Below are 14,182 nucleotides of genomic sequence, written 5' to 3' on the forward strand. Positions count from 1 at the left end.
GCACATATACACAGTTTTATCTGATGTTCATTGTAACATGTATGTGTGTAGGTTGCATGTGGGCTGAATCACACTTTGGCAGTATCGGCTGATGGAATGACTGTCTGGGCCTTTGGAGATGGAGACTATGGCAAACTCGGGCTGGGAAACTCTACAGCCAAATCCTCCCCGCAGGTACAACTACTGACACCTTAATGTGTCAACACCATCACAAGCATACACAATTACATTACATTACATTACGTCATAAACACAACTCTCTGTCCTCTCTTAATTAAGTGTGTGTGTTTGTTTTTTTATAGAAAGTGGATGTTTTGTGTGGAATTGGAATAAAGAAGGTGGCCTGTGGCACACAATTCTCTGTTGCTCTAACCAAAGATGGAAACGTGTACACATTTGGGCAGGGTAAGCCATCCTCAGACATACTTGTATCAGAGAGAAGCTTCACACTTTTATAAACTGTTTGCTGAATGCTAAAGCAAGTCTTTTTATTTAATTGTTTCTGCTTTAATGTGACAGATCGCTTGATTGGTCTCCCGGAGGGTCGAGCACGAAATCATAACCGGCCTCAGCAGGTCCCTGCTTTATTGGCTGTGTTTATAGAGGATGTGGCTGTTGGGGCCGAACACACGCTTGCTCTCTCATCAACTGGAGATGTTTATGCCTGGGGGAGCAACTCAGAAGGACAGGTGTGTGTTTACTAGAGAGACTAACTAACTAATTATGTTCCCCATTTTCCATTGCCTTTATGTATTATCTGAAACAATAGCACAGGAATTTATCGGTTTGTGTTTTCGTTTTTTTTTTTTATTAGCTGGGCTTGGGCCACACCAACCATGTCAGAGAGCCGACCCTCATCAGTGCTTTACAAGGCAAAAACATCCAGCAGATTTCTGCAGGCCGCTGCCACAGCGCAGCATGGACTGCACCACCTGTACCCCCACGTGCTCCGGGTACAGACACATACACACTTACAAATTTACAAATGGTTTATTGTGGAAAAGAATTGTTCAAACTAATACAAGTTTTAATGTTTTTAAAGAATTCTCTTCTGCTCACCAAGCTGATCCAAAATACAGCAAAAGCAGTAATATTGTGAAATATTTTTACTATTTAAAATAACTGCTTTCTATTTGAAAATATTTTCAAATGTAATTTATTATGATCTTTCAGTAATCATCCTAATATGCTGACTTGCTGTTCAAGAAACAATTTTTATTATTATCAATATTTAAAACAGTTGAGTACATTTATTTCAGAATTCTTTGATGAATAGAAAGATCCAAAGATCAGCATTTATCTAAAAATACAAAGATTTTGTAACATTAAAAATAGCCATATACCATTCAAAAGCTTGCAGTCAGTATAATGTATTTTCATTTTTTTGGGAAAGAAATTATAGAAATTAATACTTTTATTTAACAAGGATGCTTTAAATTAAACAAAAGTGATGAAAAAAACATTTGTAATGTTACAAAAGATGTCTATTTCAGATAGATATTTCAGATAAATGCTGTTCTTCTGAACTTCTGAAAAAAGTTCTGCTGAGCTGTTTTCAGTATCATAATAATAATAATAATAAATGTTTTTGAGCAGCAAATCAGAATATTAGAATGATTTCTGAATGATCATGTGACTGGAGTAGTGATGCTAAAATAAAAACAATATATATTTTAAATAGTAAGAATGTGTAAAAAATTTTATTGTTTTTGCTGTACTCTGAATCAAATAAATGCAAGCTTGGTGAGCATAGTTAAAAATCAAACTGTTTTAAAAACTTCTGACTGGTAATGTGTAATCGTTTAAATAAAATAAATTGTTTAAACTGTTTAACCTATAAATTACATTGTTAATGTAAAAATACAATCTAGATTTTCAATCTGGTAGTTTAAGTAATATTTTTTTAACTGAGAAAATGTGACTTGGGCATGAATTTACATTTAATTAAAAAACAAACAAACAAAAAACTTAAAAATGTGAGAACTTTGCCTCCTCATTTGTGTGTTACATATATTTACATTTATACATACATTTATTTCATTTACCTGATATTTGTATATTCACCTACAAATCTTTAAATGGATGGCAAAATAAAAAACATACAATACGTACAATTATCAGTCATTTCTGAATTTTTGAGATGGAGTGTTTGTGTGTTCAGGTTCATCAGTGCCTCTGCAGCTGGGCTTGCCCGTGTGTGTGCCTCCACAGTACAGTGCCCTAAGAGAGGTCAGCATGGAGGCTCTGAGAGCCCGACTGCGCCTGCTCTACCACTTCTCTGACCTCATGTACTCCTCATGGAGACTGCTTAACCTCAGCCCCAACAACCAGGTATACACTCACTTAAACACGTCATGTTTGCTTCTCCTTGCACTGAGTCTGTTGGACAAAACCCCAGGAACATTGTCTGATTCAATCATGAATCATTTGTTTCAGAGCTGCACGTCACGCTATAATGCAGGAACATGGGGTATAGTCCAGGGTCAGCTGAGGCCCCTGCTGGCCCCTAGAGTTTACACACTGCCTATGGTGCGCTCTATTGGGAAAACAATGGTGCAGGGGAAGAACTATGGCCCACAAATCACAGTCAAAAGAATCTCAACAAGGTCAGTCATGTTCCGAAATGCAACCAGAATACTGAAGACATTCTTTGCCTTCTTTTCATTCAAGGTAGAGCATAAGAAGTTTTTAATTGTTCTTTTTTCGTCCTGTTTTCTCAGAGGAAGGAAGTGTAAGCCCATATTTGTGCAGATCGCCAGGCAGGTTGTGAAACTTAACGCATCTGATCTGAGGCTGCCGTCGCGAGCCTGGAAAGTCAAACTCGTGGGAGAGGGGGCAGATGATGCCGGAGGGGTGTTTGATGACACAATCACAGAGATGTGTCAGGTAGCGTATTTACATTGCCAATACAGCTCAGTTTTACGAAAAATGATAAGAGCGTTTAACTGGGCATGTTGCTCTGTTTAGGAGCTGGAGACAGGAGTGGTGGACCTTCTCATCCCGTCTCCCAATGCTGCAGCGGAGGTGGGCTACAACCGAGACAGGTGAGTGCCAACAGACACAGTTGTCTGAATGTTGTATTCTAGTATGTTAATAGACTGATCAGGCTTTCTTGATCTTTGTGTGTCTTTAGGTTCTTGCTGAACCCCTCAGCCTGTCTGGAAGAGCACCTGCTGCAGTTCAAGTTCTTGGGTATTCTGATGGGAGTGGCCATTCGCACTAAGAAGCCTCTGGACCTGCATCTCGCTCCAATGGTGTGGAAGCAGCTGTGCTGTATTCCTCTCACCCTTGAGGATCTGGAGGAGGTGGACCTGCTTTATGTACAGACACTCAACAGCATCTTACACCTGGAGGACAGCGGTATCACAGAGCAGAACTTCCATGAGGTAGAGTAGACGCCCATAAAATACTTGTTTTTATTCATAGAGTAGTTTTCTCTTAGAGGACAATGTAAGGAATTTTATGTGTCCCGTGCTGGCAAAATGAGTCGGAATGCGCACGGTCTAATTTTGAGCTACAGGCTAAAGAAGTTTAGGTTTTCACAAAAATGAGTTAATTAAGCCCTCTTCTAGTAATGCCAATGCTCCAAATAGTAATTAAACGTTTTCTGAAAGTAGTACTTTTTTTCTCTACTCACTTCTGAATGACTGATGCGGCTTCTCATCTCAAGTTGTAGGTCTATTGTTGCAAAGTTATGTTGACATGAAAACAAAACGATCGTGACTGACATTTGCAAAGCATGTGCATAAAACACGCCTCTCCCTATAAAGTACATTGTTGCAAAATATGTCTTGGCGAGATTCACACAAATAATATGATCTGTTATGTCTTACATGAAGGTTTAGGTAATGGTTGGGGAAAAATCTGATGTGTAACATTATATTAGATCCAAGCATTACAGTAGGTCTTAGTATAGATCTGTCTCAGAAAACTTTAACTTAGTTTTAACTTTAACTTAGTCAAATAAATAAATACATTTTGAAAATGTGCTCATTCCGACTCATTTTGCCAACACAGGTCACATACACTCAGTAGTTATTAACCAGGGGCCTCAACATAGTTCCAAGGGGTCCCAGGAAGGTTTCGAATGACTTAAATATGCTTTAAAAATTATTTAAAATAAGCCAAACCAAAAATGGGGATTTAAGGTCCATAGATATGGAAAAGTCATAGATATTAAAAAAAAAATATCAGGAAAAAAAACCAACAGATTTGCTAATGAAAATATTTTTTTAGTTACATTTTTTTCTGGTTATATCAAGCTCTAAAACATTTTATCAGGTACAAATTTTGAGCCAAAACATTTGAAAACACTTTAGTCTTAAATGGTCAGGATATATAGCATGTTATAAACATGCTAGAATCATGCTAAACATGTAAAAACAGAGTATTGACATACTAACAACATGCTAGTGATGTTAGAAACATTTTAAAAACAGAAATCATAAATAGCTAGAATATATAGCATGTTGTAAACATGCTAGCATGCTAGTAATGTGTTAATCATGCTAACAACATGCTAGTAATGTTAGAAACATTTTAAAAACTAATCATAAATGGCTAGTATATGTGACCCTGGACCACAAAACCAGTCATAAGGTTAAATTTTACAAAACTGAGATGTATACATCATATGAAAGCTCAATAAGTAAGCTTTCTATTGATGTATGGTTTGTTAGGATAGGACGATATTTGGCCGAGATACATCTATTTGAAAATCTGGAATCTGAGGGTGCAAAAAAATCAGAATACTAAGAAAATCACCTTTAAAGTTCTCCAAATTAAGTTCTTAACAATGCATATTACTAATCAAAAATTACATTTTGATATATTTATAGTAGGAATTTTACAAAAAATCTTCATGGCACATGATCTTTACTTAATTTCCTAATGATTTTTGGCATAAAAGAAAAATCAATAATTTTGACCCATACAATGTATTTTTGGCTATTGCTATAAATATACCCCAGCGACTTAAGACTTTTGTGGTCCAGGGTCACATATATAGCATGTTTAGTAACATGCTAGTAATTGCTGAGACAAGCTGGTAATCATGTTAGAGTCATGTTGGTAACATGGTAATCATGCTAAAAACATGTTAGCAACGTGCTAATCATGTTAAACATACTATGAACATGTTAATACTTTGGCATGTTTTTAACAAGATTAGCATGATTAACAATCATGTTGGAAACATACTATTAACATGGTAGTAACTTGTTAATCATGCTATAAGCATGCTAGTAACATTCTAATAATGCTAAAAACATGTTAACAGCATGTTAGTAAGTTGCTAATCAATGTAACATGTTAGAAACATGCTATTAACATGCTACCAACTTGTTAATCGTGTTTGCAACATACTAACAACATGTGAATCATGTTAACAACATGTTAGTAACATGCTAACAATATGCTAGTAATGCTAGAAACATGTTAGTAACTTGTTAATCATGGTAACAACATGTTAGAAACATGTTAGTAACTCATTATGTTAGCAAACATGCCAGTCATGCTAGTTAACATGCTAGTAACATGCTAACAATCAGGGTTGCCAGGTTTTCACAACAAACCCTGCCCAATTGATGCTCCAAACTAGCTCAAAACTAGCCCAATGGTGTTTTGAAGGGGGTCTCTGGTAAAAACCGTGCTCCAAGGGGTAAAATGCACTTTTTTTGGCAGGGTTTCCCTGGATAAAATTAGCTTTCCAGGGGCTAAATATCACATTATTGGGGTCGTTTCAACCAGCAGACATGACAAACAACCCACGGCAACAGTGTTAAAGTCTATGATAGAAACTAACATGTTTGTAACAAGCTATGTATGCTAACTTGTTAATCATGCTAGCATTTAATAACATGTTAATAACACTTGGTAATCATGTTAGCAACATGTTAATCATGCTAGAAACACAATAACAATGTTAATCAATTCCTAAACTTTCAAACTTCAATCTTTTACAACTTCTTCAAACTTTCAGACACTTTTCAGGCATTTTTACCCCAAATTCAAAGTTTGTTTACAACTCATCTAGAAATGAGATCTAAAATGTCTACTTAAAACATTGGGGGTTTTTTTTGTAAAATTTCTTAGCCTTTATTACTTGATATATATTTTTATGTTCATTTGGTTTATCTTATATATAGATGATTCCACTGGACTCATTTGTTGGCCAAAGCGCTGATGGGAAAATGGTTCCCATCATCCCTGGAGGAAACAGCATACCGCTGACCTTTTCCAATAGGAAGGAGTATGTAGAGCGTGCCATTGAGTATCGCCTGCATGAAATGAATCGCCAGGTGTGTTCAACTCGACTCTCAATTGTGTCTAAAACCAGTGTATCCTTTCCTTGAATATGTGTGAGTGTATCCACACCTAAACAATGACTTCGTCATCTGATTCTGTTATTCATCTGTGTGTGTTAGGTGGCGGCGGTGCGCGAGGGCATGTCCTGGATCGTGCCTGTTCCCTTGCTCTCCTTACTAACAGCACGGCAGCTGGAGCAGATGGTCTGCGGGCTGCCAGAGATCAGCGTGGAGGTCCTGAAGAAAGTGGTCCGGTACAGAGAGGTGGACGAGCAGCAACAGCTGGTGCAGTGGTTCTGGCAGACACTGGAGGAGTTCTCCAATGAGGAGAGAGTGCTTTTCATGCGCTTCGTCTCGGGGCGCTCCCGTCTGCCAGCTAACACTGCTGACATTTCCCAGAGGTTCCAGATCATGAAGGTGGACCGGGTAAGAATGTAGAGATTTATAGCTGGTGGAAAAGCAGCTTATATGTGACCCTGAACCACAAAACCAGTCTTTAGTTGAACGGGTATATTTGTAGCAGTAGCCAAAAATACATTGTATGGGTCAAAATTATTGATTTTTCTTTTGTGCTAAAAATCATACAACTTCATGTTACATGAAGACATTTTGTAAATTTTCTACCATAAATATATCAAAACTTATTTTTTTTTTTTTTATAAGTATTATATTATTAACTTCATTTGGACAACTTAAAAGGCGATTTTCTCAGTATTTAGTTTTTTTGCACCCTCAGATTTCAGATTTTTAAGTAGTTGTATCTCGGTTAACCCTCTAGGGTTCTTCGGTCATTTCTGACCGGAATTTTTTAAATGAAAAAGTTAAAAAAATCGTAGCTTCATCGGAATGGTACAAAACTTAGTGACTTTTATGGTACTTGGTATATGAACACACACACAAATTGGGGACAGGATTTGAAAAGTCTTAGTGGTCGTAAAAAAATAGTCATACTCGGGGGGCCTTCGGGTCAAAATGACCGGCCATAGGAAATGAATGGGAAATTGGCAAAAATATGAAAATACAGAGTTTTTTTTGTGCATACAATCTACAAATCAGCCACAATGCAGAAAAAAGCACACAACAGTGAAGGGGTGACTCTCTAAAACATCAAGAGTGCAAAACACTACAATACACTCACACACACACACACACTTATACACACAAAAACATACGCACACACAAATGAACGTGTGTCATTTCAAAAGCTAATTTTGGGAAATGTGTGAAGCACATAGCACATAGAAGCAATCAATGTAAGAAATAAAGTGCACAGCAATGAAAGCATGAGACTGTAAGCCATCAAGGTTGCAAAATAGACAAACACACACACACACACACACACACACACACACACACACACACACACACATAGGGAAATATGAGACTGTAACAGAAATGTGAGAATAAGTGAAACAAAATCAATGAATCAAATAAAAGGGAGACATTGGATGCAAAATGCAAAAGTCACACACCATGTCTCTCACTTGAACACACACACACACACACATGTTTGTTTTTGTGAATTGTGGGGACATTCCATAGACGTAATGGTTTTTATACTGTACAAACCGTACTTTCTATCACCCTACACCTTCCCTACACCTAAACCTAGCCCTCACAGGAGACTGTGCATATCTTTACATTCTCAAAAAAACGTATTCTGTATGATTTATAAGCCTTTTGAAAAGTGGGGACATGGGCAATGTCCTCATAAGTCACCCTCTCCTTGTAATACCTATGTCATACCCATGTTATTACACACATTTGTGTCCTGATATGTCACAAAAACATGCCCACACACACACACACACACACACACACACAGGGTAATATCAAAGGATATAATTCTTCCCAAGTAACCTCCAGGCCTATTGCAGCACCTGTTTATGAAAACAAAAAGCCAATCACAGCATGTGCTAAATAAGAGTTACTGTTCATTGAATTTGACAAAAAATAATTTTAATGAAAATGTTCATTATAAAAAGGTTAAAAAGAAAAAAAAGTTTATGACTGAAAGAATTGTATTTTTATTAAGTTAGAATTAAAACAATGGGTAACAAAATGCTTTCCATTGGTTATCTTTCTAAGGCAATGTTCAGGTTTGACTGTATTATAAAGTAAAACAAACAAACAAAAAACTTGGCAAATAATTAAAAAATAGTCTTTGATAATCTCATATTATATATTAAAACCCACAACCTGAAAAGGCAAAGGCAAATATGTGCAAAAACAACTAGAATTCACAAGCACTTCTACAGAGAGCAAGTACATCTATCTAGTGGTTAAAATATGATATTGCTTGATAATTATGCTCACTACACCACCAGATGGCACCAATCTGACTTCAAAAAATTATTTTCTATAGGCTATTTCTATTTATATATAAAAAAGTTCTATTATATTCAATGGGGAAAAAATAGATCATAATGATAGCATACATATTAATTATTATCATAAAATTCTCTCAAAACACCACAGAAAAAAAGAAAAAATATTATTGAACAAAAATACATTTGATTGATTTTACTGAAAAAAAATAAAATAATGATTTCAGGGGTCCGGTCACTTTTGACCGTGAGGGTCCTGAGTGTGACTGGTAAACGAAGAACCTCAGAAGGTTTTAAATAAAGTCCTATCATACCAAACCATACACCGAAGCTTATTAAATGGAAAGCTTATTTAGCTTTCATATAATGTATAAATCTCAATTTCAAAAAATTGATTTGTGGTCCAGGATCACATATGTGTTTATATACTAATGTGTGTTTCTGCTGTTTTTCAGCCGTACGACAGTCTTCCCACCTCTCAGACGTGTTTCTTCCAGCTCCGCCTCCCACCTTACTCTAGCCAGTCAGTCATGGCGGAGCGGCTGCGTTATGCGATTAATAACTGCCGTTCTATCGACATGGATAACTACATGCTCTCCCGAAATGTGGACAACGCAGAGGGGTCGGACACTGATTACTGACCCCCTGCATGCACACGTAAACACAGCTCATGGACTAAGGCTTTTATGATTTTTATGATTACAGATGTTTTCACATATACATCTTGAACACGTAATCAAGTGTTTTTAATTCACTTTTCGTTTTTCTTAGCAGTTAAGCTAACCTTGGGTGGGCCGCACAATCTGTTTACACACATGTACACACTCGCACATGTGTCGATGTATATTCCTTCTCTTTACTTTGAAGCGCAGACTTTCTCCACTATTCTTCTTTTGGCTCTGCCTTTTTTTCAGGATGTTCTGCATGAAAGTGTTTTATTTAAAAAAAAAATGTATAGAATGACAAAAAAGGAAAAGGATTGTACATTGTGTATAATGCTTCATTAGGAAATTGTTTTACATTGAGTATCTGTATTTATTTGAATTTTTTGAACCGCCTACACCAGGTTTCTTATGTCAGATGCAATAAATGTTTGAATCTGAAACAGCATTGTTGGTGCATTATTGGTCACAAATCCAAAATGACCTGGGGAAAAAAATATGCTCTAAAGTTTAGTGTTAAAGTATTTTCTTTAAATTGAATGTGATAGTAAAAAGAAACAAGATTTCTATTTTAAACAAATGCTTATTTCTTTTCTTTTTTACTTATCAAAGAATCCTAAAAAAAAGTGTTATTACAACATTATAAAAATGTTTGTTGACCACATATTTCAAAATGATTTCTTTTTTTTTTTTTTCTTTTTTTTTTTTATTCAAAATGATTTCTGAAGGATCATGTGACACTGAAGACTGAAATAACAGCTGATTAAAATGTCATATAATGTTGAAATGGATTTAACATTTTTAACAGCTTTTTTAGAATTAACATTTCATAGTGTTACTGCTTTTACTCTAAATGCAGCTTTGTTGAAAACTAAAACCTGAAAATCTAAAATACATTAATGGCGATTAAAAATGTATTATTGGCAAATTATTATAAAAATGATAAAATTATTTTGATTAAAAAATTACCTAATTAATGATCATTTTTTTTCTGAAATTAATTGATTAATCCCACCTAACATTTAAGATTTTAAATATACATTTATATTGCAAAAATTTCACATTCAATCTTCAAGTTAATGTAGAAACAACAGAAACATATTTTCAATATTTGTTACATTTTTTATGGGTTTTTCGGAAATGCATCTGAAAAAATGCAGTCGTCTTATATTCAGGGTCTAGACTTTGACATGTCAATAATAGGTGGCGCCAAATAGAGGTAATATGAGTGTGCCATGAAATATGTAATGTAATGTATATTATAATGTTAGAACATCGGAGTGAAAACAAAAAAAGGCTTACAGTGGATACTAGTCATGTCAGCCTGATGGGACCAAACTTACTCTGTAAGTGATTTTAAAAATGTAAGCTAGAACCCAGATTTGAAGACTACAATAAGATTTCACTTTTACTGGTTATGAAATTTTTGTAGGCTACTATGAGATAGCCTAATTGTTATATAATTCAGATAGGCTACCTGTTATTTTTTAATGGTGTATCAAAAAGTGTATCTTTTACCATTCTCTCAAAACAAACATTAAAATAGGAAAAATATGCAATGTGAAAATAATTTAAGAAATGTTTTTATCCTAATAAAACACAAGATTTGGTTTTCCAAAAGGTACGTCTTATAATCAGGGTTGTCTTATATTCAGGTCAACGCGGTATATATAAACGTTGTATTAAAAGCCAGGGGCGTAAACTTTTGAACGGAATGAGGACATTTGTCCTGTTTTGCCTAAATATCTTTTTTTTTTTCATTTAGTACTGCCCTTCAGAAGCTACAGAAAGTACTTAGATGTTCCCAGAAGACAAAATAAGCTACATTTACACTGCAAAAAAAGGCTTATCTTAGTACTTTTGTCTTGTTTCCAGACAAAATATCCACAAATTCTTATATCAAGGATTTTCTAGATGAGTAAAAATTATTTTCTTGTTTTCAGAAAAAAAGCAAGTCAAGATTTAGTTTTTGCTTAGAACAAGCAAAATAATCTGCCAGTGGGGTAAGATTTTTTTTTTTTTTTTCAAACAGAAAACAAGATTATTTTTCTTACCCCATTAACAGATTATCTTGTTTGTTTCAAGCAAAAACGCACTTAATTTTGACTTTTTCTGAAAACAAGACAATTTTTACTCATCTAGAAAATCCTTCTTGATTTAAGAATTTTTAGATATTTTGGCTAAAAACAAGACAAAAAATCTAAGAAAAGCATTTTTGCAATGTGTACCCTGATCTTTAAATTCAAAAAGTTTTTATATCTCAGCTTTTAATGCATCATGTTTCCTTCTGAAGCATCAGTGATTGTTTAAACCTTCTGTAATAGTTGCATATGAGTTCCTTAGTTGTCCTCAGTGTGAAAAGGTGGATCTCAAAATCATACAGTCATTGTTGGAAAGGGTTCAAATACACAAAAATATTGAAAAACCACAGAATTTGTGGGACCTGAAGGATTTTTCTAAAGAACAGCAGGCAGTTTAACTGTTCAGGACAAACACTGGACTCATGAACAACCATCTCTAAAAAAAACAAAAACAAAAAAAAAACAGCTGTGGATCATTTAGGAAACAACACAGTATTAAGAATCAAGTGTATGTAAACTTTTGAACAGGGTCATTTTTATCAATTCAACTGTTATTTTCTCTTGTGGACTATATGTAAATGTCTTTTATGTAAAATATCATATTCAGGTCAGTACTAAATAAAAAATAACGCATCTTGTATGATCCCTCTTATTTTGGTAAAATAACATTTTGCAGATTCTGCAAGGTGTGTGTAAACTTTTGACACATATATATGCTTATTTGGCAAAAAGAAAGGCACAATGTATTTGAGCTCAAGCTACTTTATTGTGAATGAAAATTTCATACACCTTACAGTCAAAGGAAACTAAAAGCATGAGTCCAATAAAAGTGACATCTAAAACATACCACTGACCCCACCTATGTGTTTAAAATCATCCAGAGATTCAGAGAGTAGTGGTTTTATTAAGAGTGGCCACTGCATTTATCATTCAAGCTCAAGCTGTTTAAATACGTCCACTGGGAAAATTAAACTGCCGCTCTAGGGAGAGTTGAAAAGGATATTTTAAAAAGACAAGCTTACAGACACATGGATTAAAAGGAAAACAACGTTACTCCAGGGTTTGTTCGGCAGAGAATTAAAGATCCACTCTAAAAGTGATGACAGAAAATTGGCAGATCGGTTGAGCTTAACTGGCCAGTTAAACAAAAAATACACAGGGGAAGAGTAAACAATTTAAGGCCAAACCTATACAAGACCTCATTTAAAACCTGCTACAAAGGAGAAAATCACATATGAAAGCAGCTCTAGACAATTCTTTAGTAAAAAACACACACACTCTTTGACATGGTTTCAGTGTCTCTTTCACACAGAACATGAGGTACAGAACAGAAAACAGAAGAGGAGGTAATTACAGAAAGTGCAAGATCTGCAGACATAAAATTCCTGTTACTCAGCAACCATTCTTATGCAGACTACCCAGACCATAAGCCTCCCAAAGTCCAGGGCTGCTGGCCGTGTCTTCGGCCTACTGGCTCAATGAGCCGGTCTTTGGAGAAAGTCCTGTTTGTAGCTGATGGGTTATCTAGGCCTGTGATTGGCCAGCAAGAAGTCTTTATCTTTACAGGTGAGGCAGAGTTTGAGGTTCCTCAAAGATCCTCCAGCACACAAGTACGCCCAGGCCGCCATGACAGATAGTATGATGTAAGTTGGGATCAGACTGCCTTGATAGTGTGGATTCACAAACGTCTGTGTGGGGAAAAAAGTAGAAATGCAAAGATGTTAAAAACTGTCTCACATGATGCACTTGTGATCAGAATGAGTCAGCTGCTGGTGTCTGAGTAATGCATTACAGTTTGTGAGGGAACTGTAGGGGGTTTGTGAGTTGATTCAAATAATTACATTGAATGCAAAATTACAACGAATAAATGTGCCACAATTAATCAAAATAAAACTGAAATCACAATACAACTTTGCACAGTAAATTCTGCTTCTAAAGAAATGTGCAGTAAGTTCATTGTGATTTTTGGAAACACATTGTTTGAACCGTTTACAACATCTTCATCAGCATTCCACCAAAATAAAGCTTTAAGATTTGATCATTTTGAAAATAAAGAATTTGATATTATTATTAAAATACATTACATTACATAATTAAATATACATCATATACAATAACCTAATTATCACTTTTTTTTACTTTGCAGGACAATTGTAATTTAAAACAGCAATATACACTACCAGTCAAAAGATGTTTTTAAAAAAGTCTCTTCTACTCAGCAAGCCTACATTTATTTAATCCAAAGTACATTTATTAAATATTTTTACTATTTAAAATAACTGTTTTCTATTTGAATATATTTTAAAATTTAATTTATTTTTGTGATTTCAAAGCAGAATTTTTAGCATCATTACTCCAGTCACATGATCCTTCAGAAATCATTCTAATATTCCAAATATTCTGATTTGCTGCTCAAAAAACATTTAATATTATTATTATGTTGCAAACAGCTGAGTAGATTTTTTTAGGTTTCTTTGATGAATAGAAAGTTCAGAAGAATAGCATTTATCTGAAATAGAAATCTTTTGTAACATTATAAATGTCTTTATCATCACTTTTGTAAGCTGACAAGCATGCTTGTTAAATAAAAGTATCAATTTCTAAAAAAAGAAATTCTTCTATAAATTCTTCTATAAAATCACTTTTGATCAATTTAAAGCATCCTTGCTAAATGAAAGTATTAATTTCTCCCCCCCCCCCCAAAAAATTATACTGACTCCAAGTAAAATGGTAAAATGTTGAAATATTTTTTGCTGTACTTTGGATCAAATAAATGCAGGCCTCTTTAAAAAAAACATTAAAAATCT

General features: G+C 34.8%; 1 protein-coding gene across 1 annotated transcript in view; it reads left to right on the forward strand.

Annotated features, from left to right (window-relative positions):
• The window catches only part of herc1 (HECT and RLD domain containing E3 ubiquitin protein ligase family member 1), a 59,160-nt gene extending 49,253 nt beyond the window's left edge, over positions 1-9,907 (forward strand). The window contains exons 66-77 of the mRNA XM_073836221.1: positions 52-174; positions 303-405; positions 520-689; positions 815-953; positions 2,162-2,331; positions 2,437-2,606; positions 2,721-2,886; positions 2,968-3,044; positions 3,134-3,386; positions 6,147-6,299; positions 6,426-6,731; positions 9,088-9,907. Of these exons, the coding sequence (XP_073692322.1) occupies positions 52-174; positions 303-405; positions 520-689; positions 815-953; positions 2,162-2,331; positions 2,437-2,606; positions 2,721-2,886; positions 2,968-3,044; positions 3,134-3,386; positions 6,147-6,299; positions 6,426-6,731; positions 9,088-9,273 (2,016 nt within the window). The 3' untranslated portion in view covers positions 9,274-9,907. The remainder of the gene's footprint in view (positions 1-51; positions 175-302; positions 406-519; positions 690-814; positions 954-2,161; positions 2,332-2,436; positions 2,607-2,720; positions 2,887-2,967; positions 3,045-3,133; positions 3,387-6,146; positions 6,300-6,425; positions 6,732-9,087) is intronic.
• Positions 9,908-14,182: the final 4,275 nt, after the last annotated feature.

This window comes from Garra rufa, chromosome 3, assembly GCF_049309525.1.
Source record: "Garra rufa chromosome 3, GarRuf1.0, whole genome shotgun sequence".
In the NCBI taxonomy this organism is placed as follows: domain Eukaryota; kingdom Metazoa; phylum Chordata; class Actinopteri; order Cypriniformes; family Cyprinidae; genus Garra; species Garra rufa.